Source organism: Ornithorhynchus anatinus, chromosome 1 (genome assembly GCF_004115215.2).
Source record: "Ornithorhynchus anatinus isolate Pmale09 chromosome 1, mOrnAna1.pri.v4, whole genome shotgun sequence".
Taxonomy (NCBI): Eukaryota; Metazoa; Chordata; class Mammalia; order Monotremata; family Ornithorhynchidae; genus Ornithorhynchus; species Ornithorhynchus anatinus.
The window spans coordinates 67273696-67299116 of record NC_041728.1 but is presented as its reverse complement, the minus strand read 5'-3'; the positions used below and the strand labels follow the sequence as shown (position 1 = coordinate 67299116).

Here is a 25421-nt window from a genome sequence, read left to right as displayed (position 1 = left end):
CGTGCTCTTGCCACTAAGCCACGCTGCTTCTCTGTAAGCATATAGAGCATATCCATAAATACTACTGATTCATCTAAATAAAAAAAAACCTCTCCCATTTAGCTCTGACGGGGACAAGGATGAAGAGGTCGACTCAAGGGGCCAGTATATGTGGGGTGGCTCAACTCTTTGGCATCGGGAGCCAAGCTACTGATGAAAAGGTCACTGGAGCATTGGCTGCTTCAAACCCTCAGAGTCTCTGGAAGGGGGCTGATAATAATAATAATAATAATAATAATAATGGCATTGCTTAAGCACTTATTATGTGCAAAGCACTGTTCTAAGCGCTGGGGAGGATACAAGGTGATCAGGTTGTCCCATGTGGGGCTCACAGTCTTAATCCCCATTTTACAGATGGGGTAACTAAGGCATAGAGAAGTTAAGTGACTTGCCCAGAGTCACATAGCTGACAAGTGGCGGAGCCGGGATTAGAACCTGCGACCTTTGACTCCCAAGCCTGTGCTTTTTCCACTAAACCACACTACTGATTGCTCAGGGAGGAGCATTGCAAGTGTATGAACCAGCAGTGCCCCATCACCCAGGACACAAATGCTAGTTCTCTCTTCTATTTAGACTGTGAGCACAGGTGGGACACTTACTACGTCTAACCTAATTAGTTTGTATCTACCCCAGCGCTTAGAACCGTGCTTAGCACATAGTAAGCTCTTAAAATATAATAATACTATGAATACTACTACTACTAATATCATTGATTGGTAATAATAATAATAATCAATCAGTTGAATTTATTGAGCATTACCTCATAATGATGATAATGATGATATTTGTTAAGCACTTACTATGTGCCAAGCACATAGTTCTAAGCACTGGAGTAGATACAAGGTAATCAGGTTGTCCCACTAGGGGCTCACAGTCTTAATCCCCATTTTACAGATGAGGGAACTGAGGCACAGAGAAGTGAAGTGATTTGCCCAAAGTCACACAGCTGACAAGTAGTGGAGCTGGGATTAGAACCCACGACCTCTGACTCCCAAGCCTGGGCTCTTTCCACTGTACTACACTACTCTGCACACAGTAAACACTCAATAAATACGACTGAATGAATGAATGGAGCTGTGGAGACAGACATCAATACGAGTGCTTACTGTTCATTCATTCAATTCAATCGTATTTATTGAACGCTTCCTATGTGCAGAGGATAGTACTAAGCGCTCGGGAGAGTACAGTTTGACAGAGTGGGTTGGCACGTTCCCTGCCCACAATGAGTTTACAATTCAGAGATATATGTTAACGTCCGTCTCCCCCTCTAGACTGTAATCTATCATGATTACATGATAATCTATCCTGATTATGTTGTCTTGTTTTTGTCTGTCCGTCTCCCCTGATTAGACTGTAAGCCCGTCATTGGGCAGGGATTGTCTCTATCTGTTGCTGAATTGTCCATTCCAAGTTCTTAGTACAGTGCTCTGCACTTAGTAAGCGCTCCATAAATACTATTGAATGAATGAATGAATAAGCTCGTGAACAGGGATGGCGCCTGCCAACTCTATTATTTTGTATTCTCCTAAGCAATTAATACAATGCTCTGCACAGAGTAAGCGCTCAATAAATACCATTAATGATGCTGATGGCAGCAGCCTGTGGTGCCAGGAGACAATCCCGGTGAGCTGTCGGTGCTCTTCGGGGACCCTCCCATAAATTTAATGAGATGTTCTTCTTCTTGATTCTATTTATTGCCATTGTTCTTGTCCTTTCGTCTCCCCCGATTAGACTGTGAGCCCATCAAAGGGCAGGGACTGTCTCTATCTGTTACCGATTTGTACATTCCAAGCGCTTAGTACAGTGCTCTGCACATAGTAAGCGCTCAATAAATACTATTGAATGAATGAATGAATGAATTCTTCCACCTTGCAAGAATACTGAGAGGCTGTTGAAAGGTTTTCAGAAACTTCCTCAGTGAGGTTTTGCTTATAATGACCTCATTGCCCTTTGGAAGTCTGAAATGGGACCATTTCCTTAGAGGAGGGCTTAAATTATGTGCCAATCCATTCTTTCGCCTCCCACTGGTTGGTGAGAATTCATTCTTTTTCCTGGGGACCAAATGCTGCGCAATCTGGGGCAAACCACTTCACTGCTCTGTACCTCAGTGACCTCATCCATAAAATGGGGATTGAAACTGTGAGCCCCACATGGGACCAGCCTGATTTGCTTGTAATAAAAATAATAATAATGTTGGTATTTGTTAAGCACTTACTATGTGCAGAGCACTGTTCTAAGCGCTAGGGAAGATAGAGGGTAATCAGGTTGTCCCACGTTAGGCTCACAGTTAATCCCATTTTACAGATGAGGTAACTGAGGCACAGAGAAGTTAAGTGACTTGCCCACAGCGCTTAGTACCGTGCCTGGCACACAGTAAGCTCTTAGCAAATGCCACAGTTGTTAAGTGGTGTGGAAGGAAATGTGACCAAGCAGATCATCACTAGTACGCTGGAGGGAGGGAGGGAGAGGCTTCGGGGGTAGTGTGGATGGGGGTGGGGAAGTAGAATAAGCAGACTAGGAGGGGTGTGGTTGAAGAGGGATATAGTGAGAGGTGCAGCTGGGGAGGGGATGGAAAAGGAGGGGGGTAAAAGTTGAGGGGATACAGATAAATTGTTACAAACATGGCCCAGTCCACGTTTTTCATATAATAATAATTATGGTATTTGTTATGAGCTTATTATGTGTCAGACACTATACTAAGCACTGGGCTGGTTCACACTAATCGGGTTGGACACAGTCCACGTCCCACATGGGGCTCAGTCTTAATCCCTATTTTACAGTTGCGGTAACTGAGGCAATAGAGAACTGAAGCGATTTGCCCCAAGTCACACAGAAGATGTGGCAGGGTTGGGATTAGAACCCAGGTCCTTCTGGCTCCCAGGCCCCTGCTCTACCACCGTGTCTGTCCCAGGCTGCTTATCCACTTGGGGCGTCATCCAAGCCCTGGTTCTCCTCCTCCCCGACAGCCTACTTTACCCCAAATCCCCGCGCATTGATATCACCTCCGGAAGTGGGCAGAATTGATGAAAAGACCCAAACAGATAATAATAATTGTGTTATTTGTTCAGCTCTTATTCTGTGCACGAAGCACTGAACTAAATTCTGGGATAGATATAATATAATCAGATGGGATACGGTCCCTGCCCAACTTTGGGCTCACGGTCTCAGGAGGGAGGGAGAACGGGTATTGAATGCCCATTCTACAGATGAGGAAATGGAGGCACAGAAAAACGACTTGCCCAATGTCACACAACTGGCAAGGGGTGGAGCAGGGATTAGCACCCAGGACCCTAGACTCTTGAGTCATGCTCTTTTCAGTAGGCTTCACTCTCAGTTATGTGTTATGAAAGATAGGCCGATTGAGGAAGCAAAAACTCTTGGCTGCAATGATGCTGTTGAATTTCTACCCTCCCATGATGCTGGTGAAGTGAGGACTGACTGGTTATGCAACATCTTTTAAATCTGGAAATTCAGTTAAAAAATATCTCTGGTATCTACATCCAAGGGCGGGTGGGGGGGTGTAAGCTCTTGGAGAAAGTTGTTCAGAGTGACAAATATAAGGAGGAAAAACAAGACAGATTGAGCCCTCTGTCTTTGCCTGTGGCTCTAAGGTAGCACCGTTGGGCATTCCTTTCCTTGTATTCATAACGGTCATGTATATTGAGCATTTACTGTGCACAGAGCACTGTACTGAACCCCCAGGATAGTACAGTATGACAGAGTTGTGGGACGTTCTCTACCCCCGTCGGGCTTATAGTCTAGAAGATTCAAATAAAGTCATGAGTGTCGGTAGAATGAGTCTAAGCGTTTTTTATCGTATTCGTTAATCAATTGTATTTACTGAGCACTTACTATGTGCAGAGCAATTTCTAAGCGCTTGGGAGAGTCCAACGTAACAGAGTTAATAATGTTGGTATTTGTTAAGCGCTTACTATGTGCAGAGCACTGTTCTAAGCGCTGGGGTAGACACAGGGGAATCAGGTTGTCCCATGTGGGGCTCACTGTCTCAGTCCCCATTTTACAGATGAGGTAACTGAGGCACAGAGAAGTGACTTGCCCACAGTCACACAGTTGACAAGTGGCAGAGCTGGGATTCGAACTCATGACCTCTGACTCCAAAGCCCATGCTCTTTCCACTGAGCCACCCTGCTTCTCAGACATGCTCCCTGCCCACAACGAGCTTAGAGTCTAGAGGGGGAGACAGACATTGATATAAATGAATAAATCAGGGCTACGTACATCAGTGCTGTGGGGCTGAGGTGGAGTGAATAAAGGGTGCAAATTCAAGTAGAAGGGGGACGCAGAAGGGTGTTGGAGAAGAGGAAATGAGGGCTTAATCGGGGAAGGCCTCTTGGAGGAGATGTGCTTTGTAAGAAAACTTTGAAGGAGGGGAGAGTGATCGTCTGTCAGATGTGAAGGGGGAGGGCGGTCCGGGGCAGAGGCAGGAGGTGGGTGAGGAGTCGGCAGCGAGATAGAAGAGATCAAGGTACAGTGAGTAGCTTGGCATTGGAGGGTTATAGTAAGAAACCAGAGAAGTAAGGTAGGAGGGAGCCAGGTGGTTAAAGCCGACGGTAAGAAGTTTCTGTTTGATGTGGTGGTGGTTGGGCGATCACCGGAGGTCCTCGAGGAGTAGGGAAACAGTTCAAAAGACGTAGGAGAGGTGACATATTGAATTTTGGAGCCAGGGCCTCAGTGTATTCGTTTAGCTTTGGTGTTTTGGGCATTGAGGAAAAGTTTTCTTGGAAGGCTTTATAACGTCTTAAGTCCTTTTTATTGCTACCGCTTAAGTGTATTTGACTGTCCAATTCCTCCTTTTCCATATTTTTATTACCCTATTTATTTTGTTAGTGCGGTGTCCATCCCCTTGATTCTATTTATCGTGATTGAGTTGTCTTGCTTTTGTCCGTCCGTCTCCCCCGATTAGACTGTGAGCCCCTCGATGGGCAGGGATTGTCTCTATCTGTTGCCGAATTGGACATTCCAAGCGCTTAGTACAGTGCTCTGCACATAGTAAGCGCTCAATAAATACTGCTGAATGAATCGTATTGGAAGAACTCGAAAAGGCCCACCTCTTACCGATTGGTATTTGGCCACAAAAGGTTTCAGCACTTGGTTCAAACCCACCCAAATGCGGACCTAAATCCCCACAAGAAAAATCTCTCAGTGTTTCTCTGGACTAAGTTGCGCTTTGTCCCAATCCTCATGCTTAAATCAATACATAAATAAATAAAAAAACAACCAATATGACATTCACTCTTTTTTCCCACTACATAAATAAATAAATAAATAAATAATGGCATTTGTTAAGCGTTTATCATCTTCAGTCATTCATTCAATAGTATTTGTTGAGCGCTCACTCTGTGCAGAGCACTTAGGAAAGTACAATAATAACTAATAATTATGGTATTTGTAAAGCGCTTACTATGTGCACAGCACTGTTCTAAGCACTGGGATAGACACAGGGTAGTCAGATTATCCCACGTGGGGCTCACAGTTTTTTAATCCCCATTTTTACAGATGAGGTAACTGAGGCACAGAGAAGTTAAGTGACATGCCCAAGGTCACACAGCAGACAAGTGGCAGAGCCAGGATGAGAACCCAGATCATTCTGACTCCCAGGCCCGTGCTCTATCCACTAGGCAACACTGCTTGTGTCGAGCACTGTTCTAAGCGCTGGGGCAGATTCAGGGTAATCAGGTTGGACACAGTCCCTGTCCCAATTTGGGGCTCACAGGGAAGGTTGTTTAATCCCAGTTTTAAAGATTAAGAACTGAGGCACTGAGAAGTTAGGTGATTTACTAGGGTCACACAGCAGACAAGTGGCAGAATGGGAATTAGAACCCAGGTCCTTTCAACACCCAGACCCACGCTTTTGCCTCTAGACCACAATCCTTCTCATCTTAGAGAAGCAGCGTGGCTTAGTGAAAAGAGCCCGGGCTTTGAAGTCGGAGGTCATGGGTTCGAATGCCGACTCTGCCACTTGTCAGCTGTGTGACTGTGGACAAGTCACTTAATTTCTCGGTGCCTCAGTTCCCTCATCTGGAAAATGGTGATTAACTGTGAGCCTCATGTGGGACAACCTGATTACCCTGTATCTATCCCAGCGCTTGGAACAGTGCTCTGCACATAGTAAGCGCTTAACAAATACCAACATTGTTATTATTATTATTACCCTAGCACACTATCTTCCCTCCTCCTGTGTTTTGCTCTTCATTCTCCCATCTCCAACTCATTACTTATACCTTTCCACTTGCATGGAACACCAACCCCGCTCAAATCTACCACACCATCCCTGCCCCATTTCAAAGCTCCCCTAAAAATCACCTCCTCCAGGAGGCATTCCCTGATTAACCCCCATCTCCTTGATTGGGTCATCCCACCGACCATTTTAGTAGTCTTTATTTGTATATTGGTGCATTTATTCCACTTATTTACTTATATTATTTCCGGCTTATTTTCTTTTTTTTAAGTGTATGTTTTTATGAATCGTCTGCCTGTCCCCTTCAATACACTGTAAGCTCTTTACGGGCAGGAAACCGGATGATCTGTCCGTCGATCAGTCAGTGGTATTTACCGAGCGCTTATTGTGTGCACAGCACTGTTTTAAGCGCTTGGGAGAGTACAACATAACAATAAACAAACATAACGAGCTTACAGTCTCCTCTAGACTGTAAGTTCCTTATAATAATGTTGGTATTTGTTAAGCGCTATGTGCAGAGCACTGTTCTAAGCGTTGGAGTAGATACAGGGGGTGATCAGGTTGTCCCAGGTGGGGCTCACAGTTTTCATCCCCATTTTACAGATGAGGTAAGTGAGGCACAGAGAAGATAAGTGACTTGCCCACAGTCACACAGCTGACAAGTGGCAGAGCCGGGATTCGAACCCATGTGGGCAGGGATCTTGCCTACCAACTCTATTATATTGTACTCACCCAAATGCTTAGTACAGAGCTCTGCACACAATAAGCACTCAAGAAATGCCACTGTTCATATCTGTGTTATGTCCTCTATGGCTCAGGACCACATTCTGCATCTAAGGGGCCAGGAGACAGTCAGCAAATACTGATGATAATCTCAATGTAAATATACCCTAACCCTATAGGATGGAGGGAAATTCTGGGATTATCATTATTAGTATTATTATTGTTATTGTGGCTAATATGGTATTTGTTAATCACTAACTGTTTGCCAAACATTGTTCTAAGCGCCGGGATAGATACCGGGTTATCAGGTTGAACAAAGTCCCTGTCCCACATTGGGCTCACAGCCAAGATCATGGGTTCTTATCCTAGCTCTGACCCTTGTCTGCTGTGTGACCTTAGGCTAGTCACTTCACTTCTCTGTGCCTCAGTTACCTCATCTGGAAAATGGGGATTGAAACTGGGAGCTCCACATGGGACAAGGACAATGTCCAACTCAATTTGCCTGTATCCTCCTCAGTGCTTAGTACAGCGCCTGTCATATAGTAAGCACTTAACAAGTAGCAGCATTATTTTTATTATTATTATTATTATTAGGATTTAATCCCCACTTTACAGATGAGGAAACAGCGATTTGCTCAAGATCGCCCAGCAGAAAAATGGCAGAGAGAGGATTAGAATAATGATAATGTTGGTATTTGTCAAGCCCTTACTATGTGCAGAGCACTGTTCTAAGCGCTGGGGTAGATACAGGGTAATCAGGTTGTTCCACGGGAGGCTCACAGTCTTAATCTCCATTTTACAGATGGGGGAACTGAGGCACCGAGAAGTGAAGTGACTTGCCCAAAGTCACACAGCTGACAAGGGGCAGAGTCGGGATTTGAACCCATGACCTCTGACTCCCAAGCCCAGGCTCTTTCCACTGAGCCACGCTAACCCATGCTCTTTCCACTAGGCTGTTCCTTCTCAGAGTTCAGGTCTCCCTCAGTGGGTGATTGGGACCCTGCCCTTCATGTTGCTTTTAAACTCAGATACATAAACGCTTTCCTAGAGTTATAAACTCCTGATGTAATACTAATAGTTTCAAAAAAATAGTTCTGTGCCCATCTCCCCACTCTTCCAAAATAGTTGTTCGTCCATTTCTACGTCAGTCAGACACTCCTCACCACGGGCTTTAAGGTACTCAATTGGTAATAATAATAATGATAACTGTAGTATTTGTTAAATGCTTTTTGTGTCGAGCCTTGTACTAGGTGTGTAGATACAAGGTCATCAGGTCAGATACACCTGATACACGGAACGCGTGGTCTAAGAAGGAGGGAGAACCGGTACAGAAAAATCCCCATTTTACAGATGAGGTGATTGAGCCACAGAGAAGTGAAATGACTTGCCCAAGGTCACACGCCAAGCAAGTACTCTTCCAAGAGTTTAGGTCAGTGCTCTATACACACCAAGGGCTCAGTAAATACAACTGAATGAATGAATGGAAGTCGGAGCTAGGATTAGAACCCAGGTCTTCTAAAATACCACCTCTTTATTGTTTTTCTGCTCACGTCAGTGTTTGGAGCTGGGGTTCCAGGGCTGCTGGAATGCTCACACTGAGCACTTGATAGGTTTCCTGGTTTTCTGGGAGTTTTTACAATTAATAATAATGTTGGTATTTGTTAAGCGCTTACTGTGTGCAGAGCACTGTTCTAAGCGCTGGGGGAGATACGGGGTCATCAGGTTGTCCCACGTGAGGCTCACAGTCAATCCCCATTTTACAGATGAGGGAACTGAAGCCCAGAAAAGTGAAGTGACTTGCCCACAGTCACACAGCTGACAAGTGGCAGAGTCGGGATTCAAACCCATGAGCCCTGACTCCCAAGCCCAGGCTCTTGCCACTGAGCCACGCTGCTTCTCTGAGTAGTGAAATGGAGCTCAGGATATAAGATTGAAGGTTCCTCAGTCTTATCTGTTTGATAGATAAACCCTATCCAGCAAAACACTATGGGCATATGGACAGTGACATCTAGGGCACAGACCTGGGAGTCAGAGGACCTGGGTTCTAATCCCACCTCCACCCTTTGCCGGCTGCGTGACCTTGGCCAGATCACTTCACTTCTCTGTATCTCCTGTTTCCTCACTTACGGAATGGGGATTCAGTACCTGTTCTCCCGCCACTTCGAGAATGAGCTCCATGAGGGACAGCCTGATCAACTTGTATCTCCCCCAGCGCTTAAACGGTGCTTGACAAGTAGTAAGCGTTTAACACATACCATAGCAAAATATGATTTCTGTAATAATAATGTTGGTATTTGTTAAGCGCTTACTATGTGCCGAGCACCGTTCTAAGCCCCGGGGGTGATGCGGGGTAATCAGGTTGTCCCATGTGAGGCTCACAGTCTTCATCCCCATTTTACAGGTGAGGGAACTAGGCCCAGAGACGTGAAGTGACTTGTCCAAAGTCTCACAGCTGACAAGTGGCGGAAGAGGGATTAGAACCCGCGTCCTCTGACTCCTAAGCCTGGGCTCTTTCCCCGAGCCACGCTGCTTCTCCTGATCCCCACATTTCCTCTTCATTCATTCATTCATTCATTAGCATTTATTGAGCACTTACTATGTGCAGAGCACTGTACTAAGCGCTTGGAATGAACAAGTCGGCAACAGATAGAGACAGTCCCTGCCGTCTGACGGGCTTACGGTCTAATCGGGGACCAGCCCAGGGGTCTTCACCAGCCCAGGGGTCTGACCTTGGCCCGGCTTGGTTATCTATTGCCTATCCCTAACACCAGGAATGGCTAACCATCGACACTGTTAGGATTAGAACCCAGGTCTTCTAAAATACCACATCTTTATTGTTTTTCTGCTCACCTCAGTGCTTGGAGCTGGGGTTCCAGGGCTGCTGGAATGCTCACACTGAGCACTCGATAGGTTTCCTGGTTTTCTGGGAGTTTTTACAATTAAGAATAATAACGTCGGTATTTGTTAAGCGCTTACTATGTGCAGAGCACTGTTCTGCCATACGATCCGTCAGAGCTGGCACGCCTGGCCCTTTAAGAACCCTAATGACTAAAGACATTCAAATCCACAAGGCAAGGACCTTGTTCTCCGCAGCTACTGTGTCTCCCTCCCCCACCAACTGCGAGTTGCCATCTGGTACTGAAAACCTGCGCTTTCTGCATTTCCTTTTAGAGGGACAGATTGGTGGCTTTCTAAACCTAGAAGGTTGAATAATCTCATTACGGGTGGGGGGATGCTCAAAGATTAGAATCTAATGCCGCCTGGTGGAATTTTACCTCACGACTGGAGGCGGCGGAACAGTCTGCTTAACTGAACTTTCGGGTTTTTCCGGGAAGGATCAGGTCGCTGGAGAGTAAACGCCATCTTCGTATTAATGTCTGTCTCCGCCGTTTCGACTGTAAGCTCGTTACGGGCAGGGAACGAGCAGCAGCAGGCCCTGTGGGTAGAGTGTGGACCTGGGAATCAGAAGGACCTGAGTTCTAACGTCAGCTCTCCCCCTTTCTACTGTGTGTGGCCTTGCGAAAGTCACTTTGCTTCTCTGGGCCTCAGTTATCTCATCTGTAAAATGGGGGTTAAGACTGCGAGCCAACCTGACTGGCTGGTAACTACCCCAGTGCCTGGCGCATAGTAAAACCGCTTAACAAATATCGTAACGTGTCTGCTAATCCCGTTGTGCTCTCTCAAACGCACAGTACATAGTAGGCACTCGATAAACTAAGCACCGTGGCTCAGTGGAAAGAGCCCGGGCTTGGGAGTCAGAGGTCATGGGTTCGAATTCTTACTCCGCTGCTTGTCAGCTGGGTGACTGTGGGCAAGTCACTTCACTTATTTGTGCCTCAGTTCCCTCATCTGGAAAATGGGGATTAACTGTGAGCCTCACGTGGGACGACCTGATGACCCTGTATCTACCCCAGCGCTTAGAACAGTGCTCTGCACATAGTAAGCGCTTAACAACTACCAACATTATTATTATTATTATTGTTATTATTAAACGCCATTGATCGAATGATCTTAAAATGTTTTTGTTATGCCCAGCTCACATACTTTTAACACTGAAGTTTCTTAAGCACTGAGGTAAATGCGTGAAAACTGAATTGAATCATGGTTCCTGTTGCTGTTCTACCCTTTACTTGCCTTTCAGTTGGGCCATTTCTCAGCTGGATGTGAGCTCTCTCTACCTTAGACGGTAAGCTCTCTGTGGGCAGGGAATGAGTCTGTTTATTGTTGTACTCTCCCAAGCGTGCAGTACAGTGCTTTGCACACAGTAAGTGCTCAATAAATACAATTGAATGAATGAATGGATTGCTGGAATTCAGAAATCCAAAGGAGTTAAGGAATTGAACACCTCAGTTTCTTTCCTCCCGACCTGTCATCTTCATCTGTCTGAATTTATTCATTCACTCGTATTTAATTAAGCGCTTACTGTGTGCAGAGCACTGTACTAAGCGCTTGGGAAAGTACAACAATGAACAATGACATTCCCTGCCCACAGTGAGCTCACAATCTAGAGCAGCATGGCCTAGTGGCAAAAACACGGGCTTGGGAGTCAGAGGACGTGGGTTCTAATCCCTGCTCCGCCATTTGTCTGCCATATGACTTTGGGCAAGTCACTTCTCTGTGCCTCAGTTACCTCATCTGTAAAATGGAGAGTGAGACTGTAAGCCCCACGTGGGACAACCTGCTTACCGTCTATCTACCCCAGTGCTTAGCACATAGTAAGCGCTTAACAAATACCATAATTATTATTATTACTGGGGGGGGGGAAATACATCGATGCAAATAAATAAAATTACAGATAAATATGTAAGGCTGCGGGGCGCAGAAGAAAGGGAATATCAGCTTAGTTCCTGACCATCTCAGGACAACTTTCCCCCGCAGTTGAATTCATTCAATAGTATTTATTGAGCGCTATGTGCAGAGCACTGTACTAAGCGTTTGGAATGTACAAATCGGCAACAGATAGAGACAGTCCCTGCCCATTGACGGGCTCACAATGCCACGTGCACGATGAGACGCTCGGTACTTCCTCCCGTTTTATTGAGCACCTACCGCGAGCAAAGCACTTGGGAGAGCACAGCGGATTGAGAAGGTCCGACTTTCACTCCCGTACTCCTTCTCCACCCGTTTCAGCGAGAGCTACCGTTAAGCCACACTTTTTATCCCCTCAAGGTATCGCCCAGAGATGCACTGCTATCAAGTACCACTTCTCCCAGCCCATCCGCTTACGGAACGTTCCTTTCAATTTAACCAAGACGATTCAACAAGACGAGTGGCATCTGCTTCGTAAGTACCCAAGGGGAGGAGGGGTCACGGTGGGCAAGGAGCTTCGATAGAAGACACGGGAGACAGAGGAGGCGGAGGAAAACGTGCAAATTGTGTTCAAGATTATTCATTCACTATTGAGCACTTACTGTGTGCAGAGCACTGTACTAAACACTTGGGAGAGTACAACAGAATAGTGAACAGACACATTCCCAGGCCACAGCGAGCTTACGGTCTAGGGGGAGGAGATGGATGCTAATAGAAATTAATAAATTACAGATATGTACCTAAGTGTTGTGGGACCGGGAGGGGGGAATGAATGAAGGGAGCAAGTCGGGATTGTAACCCACCACAGATCTTTTTGGGAAGGGAATGAACATTTTCTCCACTCTCCAAAAGGCAGCTAGTTTTTTCCGTTTGGCACTCTGCGGGGTGATGTTCTCCGAGAATGGGAACTAAGGGCTACGTTTCCATGTAAAACGTTCAGTCCCTCCAACGCGCTAGTCAGCTGTGTGACCTTGGGCAAGTCGCTTAACTTCTCTGTGCCTCAGTGACCTCATCTGTCAAATGGGGATTAAAACTGTGAGCCCCAAGTGGGACAACCTGATCACCTTGTATCCCCCAGCGCTTAGAACAGTGCCTGGCACATAGTAAGCGCTTAACAAATACCACAATTTATTTTTATTGTTTATTTATTCTTTGGGATTCACAAAAGGCCCATTCTTCCGGGATGTGATTTTGCTTTATGGCCCATCCTGAGGAATTTTTTGAATTAAAAAGCTGTCCGAAGAAGGAATCAGAAATGTGGTTAGCTTGAGTTTGGCTTCACATCTATGCCTCTCTGAGGCTTGGGATATGGTGGCCCCAGGAAAAGGACACTTAATGGAAAGAACACTGGCCTGGGAGGCAGAAGGACCTGAGTTTACTCTCCAAGCCCTTAATACAGTTCTCTGCACACAATAAGTGCTCAATAAATACGACTGAATAAATGAATGAATGTAATTCTATTGCTGGCTCTGCCATTTGTCTGCTGTGTGACCTTGGGGAAGTCACTTCACTTCTGTGGGCCTCAGTTACCTCATCTGGAAAATGGGGATTGAGACAGTGAGCCCCATGTGGGATGTAGAAGCAGCATGGCTTAGTGGAAAGAGCCCGGGCTTGGGAGTCAGAGGTCGTGGGTTCTAATCCCGGCTCCGCCCCTTGTCAGCTACGTGATGTTGGGCAAGACACGTAACTTCTCTGTGCCTCAGTTTCCACATCTGTAAACTGGGGATTAAGACTGTGAGCCCCACCTGGGACAACCTGATTACCTTGTAGTTACCCCACTGCTTAGAATAATGCTTGGCACATAGTAAGTGCTTAACAAATACCAGCATTATTATCATTATTAACCCGACTTGCTTACATCCACCTCTTAGTACAGGATCTGGCACACAGTAAGCAGGGGAAGCAGCGTGGCTCAGTGGAAAGAGCCTGGGCTTCGGAGTCAGAGGTCATGAGTTCGACTCCCGGCTCTGCCACTTGTCAGCTGTGTGACTGTGGGCGAGTCACTTCACTTCTCTGTGCCTCAGTTACCTCATCTGGAAAATGGGGATTAAGACTGTGAGCCCCACATGGGACAAGCTGATTCCCCTGTGTCTACCCCAGCGCTTAGAACAATGCTCGGCACAAAGTAAGCGCTTAACAAATACCAACATTATTCTTATTAGTAAGCACTTAACAAATACCACAATTACTATTACTGTACTCTCCCAAGACCTTAATACAGTGCTTTGCACACAGTAAGTGCTAAATAAATATGATTAAATGAATGAATGAGTGAATAGATGCTGGGGGTCTCCCTTCCTTCCTCCAATGCCAACCGTTTTTGTGTGTTTCTGCTTTTCTGTCGTGGACCAGACTTGAGGAGAATCACCGCAGGCTTCCTGGGCATGGCCGCCGCCGTGCTCCTCTGCGGCTGTATCGTGGCCACGGTCAGTTTCTTCTGGGAGGAGAGTCTCACCCAGCATGTCGCGGGACTTCTCTTCCTCATGACAGGTACGGGCCAAGCTTCTCGCCGTGGGGACACATCCCCACTTCAAGTGTTCCCCGGGAATATTAACCCCCAATGTGGGTTTTGCTCCCCAAAGACCTCAACTTGCCTTTAGACTGTAAGCTCGTTGTGGGCAGGGAACGTGTCTGCCAACTCTGTTACACTGTACTCTTCTAAGCACTTAGCACAGCGCTATGCACACAGTAAATACCACTGATGATGATGATGATGATGATGAGCTCCTATCCCTGGGGTCCCTGCTGCCCCCCCACAATCTACAGCTCCTGCCTGGTCCAGGTGTGGCTCTTCGCTGGAAAACATCAAGTAAGGAAAGGGACTTTTTGGACCACTCTTCATCTTGGTCCGTGAGCATCTTTACTTGGAGATAGGGCAGGGGGTGGGGTGGGGGGCAGTAAACTGTGAAAACCCCTGAAAGAGAGAAAATAAATACTCCACATCGTGTGCTGCAGGGGGCAGATACTCTTCACTGGCCAATCTTGTGTTTTTTCTGCATCCCACTACTGTCTTGTGCCTCAGAATTTGGGAAAACTATATGGCGCGAAGGGGTCGATCCTGGGGCCACTTGCCACTCATTCAAGTGAATTTATTGAGCACTTACTGTGTGAAGAGCACTTTACTAAGCTCTTGGGAGAGTAAAATACAATAATAAACACATGGGAAGCAGCGTGGCTCAGTGGAAAGAGCCTGGGCTTTGGAGTCAGAGGTCATGGATCCGACTTCCGGCTCTGCCCCTTGTCAGCTGTGTGACTGTGGGCAAGTCACTTCTCTGTGCCTCAGTTACCTCATCTGTAAAAAGGGGAATTAACTGTGAGCCTCACGTGGGACAACCTGATTACCCTTTATCTACCCTAGCGCTTAGAACAGTGCTCTGCACATAGTAGGCGCTTAACAACTACCAAGACTGAGCTTACAGTCTGGGGGGAGGGGCGGGGGGAGACAGACATTAATACACATAAATAAATTACAGATAAGTATATAAGTGCTGTGAGTCTGGAAGGGGGGACGAACAAAGGGAGCCAGTCAGGGTGACGCAGAAGGGTTGATCCTGGGGGGTTTAAAGAGCAGAATTTCCTTCTTAAATCACCACCTAGCCATTGTGCCCATCCAGTGTTGGGGGGGGCGGGGAGCAGTGGTGGAGAATGTTGGGGGTGGGGGAGGTGCCTGCTCTTATATTCATTTATTCAATCGTATTTATTAAGCACTTACTGAGCACCTACTGTGTGCAGAGCACTGTACTAAGAGCTTGGGCGAATACAATATAACAATAAACAGAAACATTCCCTGCCCACACTGAGCTCGCGGTCTAGAGGACGAGCTTACCATCTAGAGCAGCGTGGCTCAGTGGAAAGAGCCTGGGCTTCGGAGTCAGAGGTCATGGGTTCGATTCCCGGCTCTGCCACTTGTCAACTGTGTGACTGTGGGCGAGTCACTTCACTTCTCTGTGCCTCAGTTACCTCATCTGTAAAATGGAGATTAAATGTGAGCCTCACGTGGGACAGCCTGATGACCCTGTATCTCCCCCAGCGCTTAGAACAGTGCTCGGCACATGGTAAGCGCTTAACGAATATCAACATTATTATTATTAATATTATAAGAGGACGGTATCTCTACCTTCCCCCACGTCTTTTTCGGTCTTCCCTGACTGGACGGACCCTCCGCCACCCCCCACCTCTCTGCCCCCTCTGTGACGGGTGCAGAAGTGTGGCACAAATGTGCGCAAGTGTGGGAAGCCCAGGGATTTGGGGCACTACTCCTTCCCTCCTTTCCCCATGGTTCCAGGAGGTGGAAGCTCACTGGAGGCCGAGGGACAGAGACTGTGTCTAATTCCCACCTAGGAATTCTCTCCCAGAGCTTACTCCAGTATTTTGCATCGGTAACCCCATAATCGTGATTATTACTACCGTTGGCTCAGAGAGGTCGGGCTGAAACTCAACGGCTTTTCGGTCTGATCTCAGAGGGGTGTCAAAGGGGAGGTATTAGAGAAGCGGCATAGCTTAGTGGAAAGAGCACAGGCTTGGGAATCAGAGGATGTGGATTCTAATCCCAGCTCCGCCACTTGTCCGCTGTGTGACCTTGGGTAAGCCACTTAACTTCTCTGTGCCTCAGTTATTCCATCTGTAAAATGGGGATTAAAGATGTGAACCCCGACATTACCTCGGATCTACCCCAGTGGTTAGAACAGTGCTTGGCACATAGTAAGCGCTTAACAAATACCATCGTCATCATCATGTATGAACCAAGATGAGCGAATACCCAAATTAGCAGCTACATCAAATATGCAGCAGGTTGGTGCTTCATTACTGCTGCCCCAAATCTAGAGCAATTCAGAATAAACTTGTTTAAACTTCCCTCGGCCTATCTTGCAGCGGCTAATTTAATTGATTATTTATTATGCTATTATTAAGCGCTTACTCAGTGTCAAGCACCGTTCTAAGTGCCGGGGTAGATACAAGTGAATCAGGTTGGACACAGTCCCTGTCCCACATGGAGTTCACAGTTTTCAGTAGGAGGTATCGAATCCCCATTTGACACTTGAGGAGAGTGAGACACAGAGAAGTTAAGCGACTCGCCCAAGACAACACAGAAGTCAAGCGGCAGAGCTGGGATTAGAAGCCAGGTCCTGCGATTCCCAGGTATGGGCTCTGTCCACCAGGACATGTGACTTTTAGGTAAAATGGCTGAGTTAAAGCATTAGACTGTAAACCTAAAGACGGGGAGTGCTCCCCTTTTGCCAGGCTCTGAAGTGTAATCACGTCGAATTGCAAATTCGAAAAAGCATCGCATAAGTGCCGGGGCTTTTCCCCTCTCCCCTTTTTAAGGTGGGAAAGTAGACTAAAACTTGCTGGTTAAAGTGTTTAGCTTTACTTCACTACACAAAACCACCTCTGCGTCAGCAAGTTCAGCAGAAAGGGGCAAGTTTGAACAACTGAAAACCTCTGGTGAAGTGGAGGCTGGATGAGAAAACTAATAATAATAATAATAATAATGTTGGTATTTGTTAAGCCCTATGTGCAGAGCACTGTTCTAAGCGCTGGGGTAGACAGGGGAATCAGGTTGTCCCACGTGGGGCTCACAGTCTTCATCCCCATTTTACACATGAGGTAACCGAGGCACAGAGAAGTGAAGTGACTTGCCCCCAGTCACACAGCTGACAAGTGGCGGAGACAGGATTCGAACCCATGACCTCTGACTCCAAAGCCCAGTCTCTTTCCACTGAGCCACGCTGCTTCTCTATCACACCCAATGACAAGACTGGGAAGGGACTTTAGCCATTAATGTTGCTTTTCTCACAAGTATCAAATGTATGGAAAACCTCACCTCTCAACGAGGTAGTCAAGTGCTTAGGACAGTGCTCGGCACACAGTAAGTGCTCAAGGAATACCATTTTTTTATGGTATTTGATCATTTGTTACTGTGTGCCAGGCACTGGGGTAGATACAAGCTAATCAAGTTGAACACAGTCCCTGCCTCACTTTAATTCCCCTTCTACTGATGAGGTAACTGAACCACAGAGAAATGAAGCGACTTACACAAGGTCACACATCGGACAAGAGGTGGAGCTGGGATTAGAACCCAGGTCTTTCCGACTCCCAGGCCCAAGCTGCTTCTCCGTTGATTGACGGCGAGGTTTTCCATGCACATAACCAAGGCGTCCGCCTTCTGGGTTGTGGTGCATCGGCTTTATGTTGTGGTCATTTGGGCCATAAATGGGTCCTGCATATAAAACAAAACAAAAATGCTCTGCAGGCACTCTGGAACACGACTGGCAGGTGTGAGAGGGTGTGAGGACTTTTATTCCAACCACTATAGTTAGAACCGAATCCTTTATGCGGCTTCTCGGTTTTGGAGTTTCAGCATTGAGCTTTGTCCTTCGTGACGGGAGATCCATTATCATCCGGGATCAAGAGAGGCGTGAATCTTAATGTTAATAGTGATAATAATAATAATGTTGGTATTTGTTAAGCGCTTACTATGTGCAGAGCACCGTTCTAAACGCTGGGGTAGGTAGAGGGGAATGAGGTTGTCCCACGTGAGGCTCGCAGTCTTAATCCCCATTTTACAGATGAGGTAACTGAGCACAGAGAAGTTAAGTGACTTACCCACAGTCACACAGCTGACAAGTGGCAGAGCTGGGATTCGAACTCATGTCCTATAATGGTACTTGTCTCCTGCTGCGGAGTTATTTCTGACTCATAGTGACACCATGGACACATCTGTCCCAGAACGCCCCACCTCCATCTGCAATCGTTCCTGTAGTGTGTACATAGAGTTTTCTTGGTAAAAATAAGGCAGTGGTTTACCACGGCCTCCTTCCGCGCAGTAAACTCGAGTCTCCGCCCTCGACTCTCTCCCGTGCCGCTGCGGCCCGGCACAGGTGAGTTTTGACTCGTAGCAGATTGCCTGCCGCTAACTAGCCACTGCCCAAGCTAGGGATGGAACGGGTAGGCCTCTGCTTGACTCTCCCTCCCGTAGCTGAGACTGGTGGAGGACTGGAAATTCTCCAGGTACCCTGCTGAGAGGGTAATAATGTACTAGTATTGCCTTTAATGCCTTTAGGAAGCAGCGTGGCTCAGTGGAAAAGAGCCTGGGCTTCGGAGTCAGAGGTCATGAGTTCGACTCCCGGCTCTGCCACTTGTCAGCTGTGTGACTGTGGGCGAGTCACTTCACTTCTCTGTGCCTCAGTTACCTCATCTGTAAAATGGGGATTAACTGTGAGCCCCACGTGGGACAACCTGATTCCCCTCTGTCTACCCCAGCGCTTAGAACAGTGCTCTGCACATAGTAAGTGCTTAACAAATACCAACATTAATATTATTGAGAAGCAGCGTGGCTCAGTGGAAAGAGCACGGGCTTTGGAGTCAGAGGTCATGGGTTCGAATCCCGGCTCGGCCACTTGTCAGCTGTGTGACTTTGGGCAAGTCACTTCACTTCTCGGTGCCTCAGTTACCTCATCTGTAAAATGGGGTTGGAGACTGTGAGCCCCACGTGGGACAACCTGATTCCCCTCTGTCTATCCCAGTGCTTAGAACAGTGCTCGGTACATAGTAAGCGCTTAACAAATACCAACATTATTATTATTATTATTTAATTTGTATCGCTTTCTACTGTTCCATAGTACTTTCACACCACGTCTCATTTCATCCTCACCGTATTCTTGTGAGGTGTGTGGAGGCAGAGATTAATACAAATGAGGAAAATGAGGTCCGGAGAGGGGCGAATTGCCCCAAGTCAAACAAGGGATGTGAGCTTATGCATGCTTAGCAGCAGCGGCTAAGAACTGGCAGAGAAATAGAGGCTACTCCCCTCCAGGAGGGCATCTTTAAAGCAACTTTTGATAGGATCAATCGATGGTGTTTATTGAGCGCTTACTGTGTGCAGAGGACTGTACTAAGCGCTTGGGAGAATGCAACACAGTTGGTAGATACGTTCCCTCCCCGCAATGAGCTTACAGTCTAGAGATGAGCTTACAGGCTAGGATGTTGAAAGAAAAAAATAATTTACCTTTTGAGTATCAGCCAACCGGAAGCAATGCAAGGAACTGTCAACACAAAGGATTTTGGGAGACTTCACCAGGGCAGGAGTTGCCGATTCAGTTTTAGGCGAAAGAAGTCCTAGCAGTTTTCCAGGCCCGAGTCCGATGTATTCGAGAAGTAGCTTGGCCTACTGGAAAGAGCACAGGCCTGGGAATCAGAGAGCCTGGGTTCTAATCCCGCTCCGCCTTTTGTCTGCTGTGTGACTCTAGGCAAGTTACTTCACTTTTCTATTCCTCAGTTTCCTCATCTGTAAAATGGGAGTTAAGACTGTGAGTCCCAGGCGGAACAGGGACTGTGTCCAACCCGATTAGCTTGGATCTACCACAGGGCTTAATAAACTGCTTGGAACATAGTAGTTGCTCAACAAATAACGTTGAAAAAACAAGCAAAAAAACCCATCTAAATTTAGTTTAGGTTTGGGCTTAGAAAAAATATTAGAAGGAGAATGAGAGTATATTCTTTTCAGATTTAAAATAGGAGAGGGAAATGGATTTATGAACCTGAGACTAAATGTCTGATCCTCAGCTTTCTTTTAGGAATTCTACTCAGGCTTGTTTTTGTTGTTGGGAGGAGAAGGGGAAATCAAGATTAAAAAAAAATTGAACAACATAAAAAAACCCCTTGAATAGCATGAGAAACCGCAGAGCAGCATGACTTACTGGATATTGCCTGGGCCTGGGAATCAGAAAGATCTGGGTTCTAATCCCAGCTCCCCGACTTGTTTGCAGAATGACCATGGGCAAGTCACTTCACTACTCTGTACCTCGGTTACCTCCTCTGTAAAATGGGAATGAAGGCTGTGAGCCCTATGTGGGACATGGACTGTGTCCAAGCTGATTAACTTGTACCAACTGCAGTGCTTAGTACAGGGTCTGGCATGTACTTAACCGATACCATAAAAAAAATCCTGGCTCTACCCTTTCTTACCATGTGACGTAGGGCAAGTCACTTAACTTCTCTGTCCCTCGGTTTTCTCAACTATAAAATAGGGATTAAATATTTGTTCTCCCTTCCCCTTAGACCGTGAGCCTTGCGTGAGACAGGGACTCCGTCAATAATTGTGGTATTTGTTAAGTGCTGAATATGTGTCGATTCCTGGGCTAAATACTGCAGTAGATACAGGATAATCACAGGGACTATATCTACCCTAGCGTTTAGCACAATACTTGGCCAGAATAAGCACCTAAAAAATACCACGACTGTTGTTAGGGAGAGGAGGACACAAAGGTGGAAAATCCCAAAGAAATTGAGGTCCAGGTTCCGTTTAACATCCTGCATCGTTAGATGAGTTTGGGAGAGTTTCCTTGGCTGGCTCAAGGGGGAGGGAGTCCTAACAGTATTTTTAAGCATTCTTAAAGCCTCTCTGATCTTTCTATAACAATCCTGAAAGTCATCTGGGACCTGAAAAACCGCTGCCTCCCCAAGCTCTATCTTTTTAGAAGTCAGTCAATCGTATTTATTGAGCGCTTACTGTGTGCAGAGCACTATACTAAGGGCTTGGGAGAGTACAGTATAACAATAAACGGACACATTCCCTGTCCACAACGAGCTTACAGTCTAGATGTCCTCGAGATCAGGGATTCAACTCCCTCCCAGCTCTCAATTCCAGGCCCCAGACTCCATGGTTAGCATCAGTGCGGCTTCCAAGCTGGAGCTTTGAATAACTACAAATTAGTCGGTTCCCCTGCAAGTCCCTGAGGTTAAGGTGGTCAAATAGGGTGGGGGGTGGGGGATGGATGGGTGGTCTTCTGGTGCAGGAGCGGTAATGATTAATAACTGTGGTATCTGTAAAGGGTTTTCTCTGTGCCAAGCATTGTGCTAAGCGTCGGAGACAAGACAGATGCCATGTGAGGCTCCCAGTCTAAGCAGGAGGGAGAACAGGTAGTGAATTCCCATTCTGAAACCGTTCAAATTCATTTCTTAATCGTAGTATGGGTGCTAAATATGCCAAATTTACTTGAAAAACTGCCTCACTTTTTTGGCATAATTTTCACAATCCAAAAATAAAGGAAAGGTTAATTCATGGGGAATTAAGCCTAGCAATAGAGAGAGGAAAAAAGAAAAAAACAGAGGGGAGAAGGAAGAAAGAAGGAAGGAGATACTTAAGACCGAGCTCTTAATTCGGTTGCACTCTGCATAGTCCGCATAGTGCTGCATACACTAGGACCTGAAGTAATCATGCAACCAAGCGATTAGTACAGTGCTTTGCACACAGTAAGCGTTCAGTAAATAAGATCGAATGAACCCCCCATCCCTTTTCCTCTTGCAGCCTCCGCGCTGGCTTCAAAAGCCAAGTCCAGGGGCAGGAACCTGTATCCACAGTATTCACAGACCCTGCTGACCCAGCTGCTCTGACCTTGTTGTTTTTCAGGGCTGTTTTGCACCATTTCCCTATGCACGTACGCGGCCAGCATTTCCTACGACCTGAACCGGCTCCCCAAGTTCATTTACAGCCTGCCCGACGACGTGGACCACGGCTACAGCTGGTCGACGTTCTGTGCCTGGTGCAGCCTGGGCTTCATCGTCACGGCCGGGGGCCTCTGCACCGCCTACCCGTTTGTGAGCCGGACCAAGATGGCGCACCTCAAGTCGGTCCGGGACTCGATGGTCTGACCGGTTAGGGGAAGTGGTTGGTTTCCAAGCGCCCGGCAGGGCACGAGGCTACTGGCGGAAAGGGAGAAGTGGCCTAGTGGCCAAGCACAATACTCCTTCTTTCTCCAAACCCACCATCTCCCACCAGGCAGGAGACTCGACTTGAACTCCGGAAGCTCCCCGAGGACGACACTACTGTGGAATCAAGTGCTTTAATTAACTATTTATGCAATCCACCGTAACGTCCGTTAGGGCGTCCAGCGGACAGAGGGCGGGGAGTTTGCTGGGTTGAAGACTGGAGAAAATCCTCAAGGACAACTTGGACCCGTTTGTTTATTGCGGAAAAAAACGTGTATATAGTCATTGCCTGAGGAAAGCCTTTCTATCTGTAAAGTGATCCACAAGAATGCCAGTGAGCTTTTTTTTGCCATGTTCCAAGCTTGTTGAATTTCTCTGTGTCCTTTTAACTTGACCTTAACATTCCTGCAAGTTTCTTGTGCGTTCACACCGGCCGAATGTTTCTGTCCTCTTTGTGGGGATTCGTCAAAGAGGGGTTCTGCCCGGTTGGCTTTTTATTTTGGAGTGTCTTCTCTGTCTTTTTTCCCGGAACCGAAATGATGCGCGAACACAAACTCAGCTCTGTAGGACATGTTCGGTGGTCCCTATGCAGTACTGTTTGAAGTCATGTCTGTTGTGCAAGTTCGACCTCTATGTCGACTGGATTTCAGTATTAAATGGCCCCTTCACTGGTGTGTTGTGTGTGCATGACGGGTAAAACTGCAGTACGGTGTCGACCTCCGGCATCTCAGGTGAATAGATTAAAGTGTACGTGTCATTTCCACTAAAAAGAACAAAAACCCCAAACTCTTTTCGGCTTTATTTAGGGGCTAATTTGATGAGTTTAGTTATTTCGCTTTGCTATGGGTACTAAGTGCTTACTAAGTGTCAAGCACTGCATTAAGCACTGGGGTAGATTCAAGCTTATCAGTTTGGGTGCAGTCCATGTCCCATAGGGGCTCACAGTTTTAATCCCCATTTTACATATAAGGTAACTGAGGCACAGAGAAGTTAAGGGACTTACCCAAGGTCACACAGCAGACAAGTGGCAGAGCTGGGATGAGAATCCAGGTCCTGATGACGTCCGGGCCCGTGTTCTATCCACTAGACCAAGCTTTTTCTCTGGAAGTAAAGTAGCATTATGTGAATGGGGTTCAGCACACCAAAGCTAAAATGGAGATTCCCTTCTGCCAGACCAGCTGTGGGTTAATAATAGTAATTACAGTGGTATTTGTTAAGCGTTTATTATGTGCCAGGCACTGTACTAAGTGCTGGGGTAGATGTGAGGTAATCGGGTGGGACACAGTCCCTGTATCATATAGGGCTTGCAGTCTTAATCCCCATTTTACAGATGAGGTAACTGACGCCCGGAGAAATTAAGTGACTTCACCAAGGTCACACGGCAGACGAGCGGCAGAGCCGGGATTGAGACCGTGAGCCCGTGGGACAGGGACTGTGTCCAGTCTGATTTGCTCGTATCCATCCTAGCAGTTAGTACAATGCCTGGCACTTAGTAAACACTTAACAAATACGATAATAATAGTAATAATAACCCAGGTCCTTCTGACTCCCATGCCCGTGCTCTATTCACAGGCCATGCTGGTCCTTGAAGCTTTTCTTGCATTATACTACCACAAATAATCTATTTATAAAGGTCCCATAACTGACCTTATAATCCCAAGAGAGAGAAATGCCTAGCAGCGATGCTGCTAGAGGTCAGATTGGGAAGCTGGACATTTTGAGCTCAGTAATACAATGTCTCTCTATAAATACCGGCCTCTCTTCATGCTTCTCGAAGTAATCAAATCCTATGCTCAGGAGGGTGACTCGTCTTCAGTCCTGATGCCCCTCTTCAGGTAGGCGGTGGCCAGGGCCATTGGCAGGAGAAGATACCCAGGCTTCCCTTCCAGCCAAACCCATCAACCAGTCAATGACTCTCCCAAGCGCTCAGTACAGTGCACTGCACACGGTAAGAGAGCTCAATAAATATAATTGATTATAATAATAAGGAAGGTATCTGTTAAGCGCTTACTGTGTTTCAAGCACTAAGCACTGGGGTAGATAACAAGCTAAAGAGGTTGGACACAGTTCCTGCCCCACATGGGGCTCACAGTCTTAATCCCCATTTTACAGATGATGGAACTGAGGCACAGAGAAGTGAAGTGACTCGCCCAAGGTCCTACAGCAGACAAGTAGAGGATTCTATTCTATCTTCATGCTCTATCCACCAGGCCATGCCGCTTCCCTTAAATTGACATTTACTGACCAGCTACTGCATGCAGAACACAGCCTTGCTGTCAAGGAGCTTGCAAGCAAATGAGACAGGCAGACATGTTATTAATAAATAATAATAATAACGGTACTTGTTAAGCGCTTACTATATGCCGAGCACTGTTCTAAGCACTGTTCTAAGTTAGGTTGGACACAGTCCCTGTCCCACCTAGGGTTCACACTCTTCATCCCCATCGTTCAGACGGGGTAACTGAGGCACAGAGAAGTGAAGTGACTTGCCCAAGGTTGCGAAGCAGACGTGGCGGAGCCGAGAACAGAACCCAAGACCTTCTAACTCCCAGGCCTGTGCTCCATCAACTAAGCCCCACACGGCTTAGGAGTCTGAAGGACCTGGACTCTAATCCCATCTCTGCCACTTTGCTGGGTGACCTTGGGTAAATCATGACCACTCTGTGCTCAGCCACCTCATCTGTAAAATGAGGATTAAGGCTGTGAAGACCCATGGGGGACATGGACTGTGTCCAACTAGACTAAATTGTATCTACCCCCAGCCCTTAGTAAAGTGCCTGGTTTATAGGAAGCACTTTACAAATGCCATAAAAGAATAGTGGGAACAGGAAGAGCAAAAATAAAACTGGAATTGTACTTTCCAAGTACTTAGTACAGTGCTCTACACGAGGTAAGCGCTCAATCAATACGATTGAATCGAATGAATGAAGCAGCAACAATG

The 25421-nt window shown here is 46.7% G+C and overlaps 1 protein-coding gene across 3 annotated transcripts in view; it reads left to right on the top strand.

Annotated features, from left to right (window-relative positions):
* TMEM178A (transmembrane protein 178A) overlaps window positions 1-23154 on the top strand; it is a 67755-nt gene extending 44601 nt beyond the window's left edge. For all 3 annotated transcript variants that reach the window (XM_029066932.2, XM_029066933.2, XM_007667722.3), the window contains exons 2-4: window positions 12131-12244; window positions 14123-14260; window positions 22182-23154. In XM_029066932.2, coding sequence (XP_028922765.1) covers window positions 12131-12244; window positions 14123-14260; window positions 22182-22423 — 494 coding nt within the window. In that variant the 3' untranslated portion in view covers window positions 22424-23154. The remainder of the gene's footprint in view (window positions 1-12130; window positions 12245-14122; window positions 14261-22181) is intronic.
* The last annotated feature ends 2267 nt before the right edge of the window (window positions 23155-25421 follow it).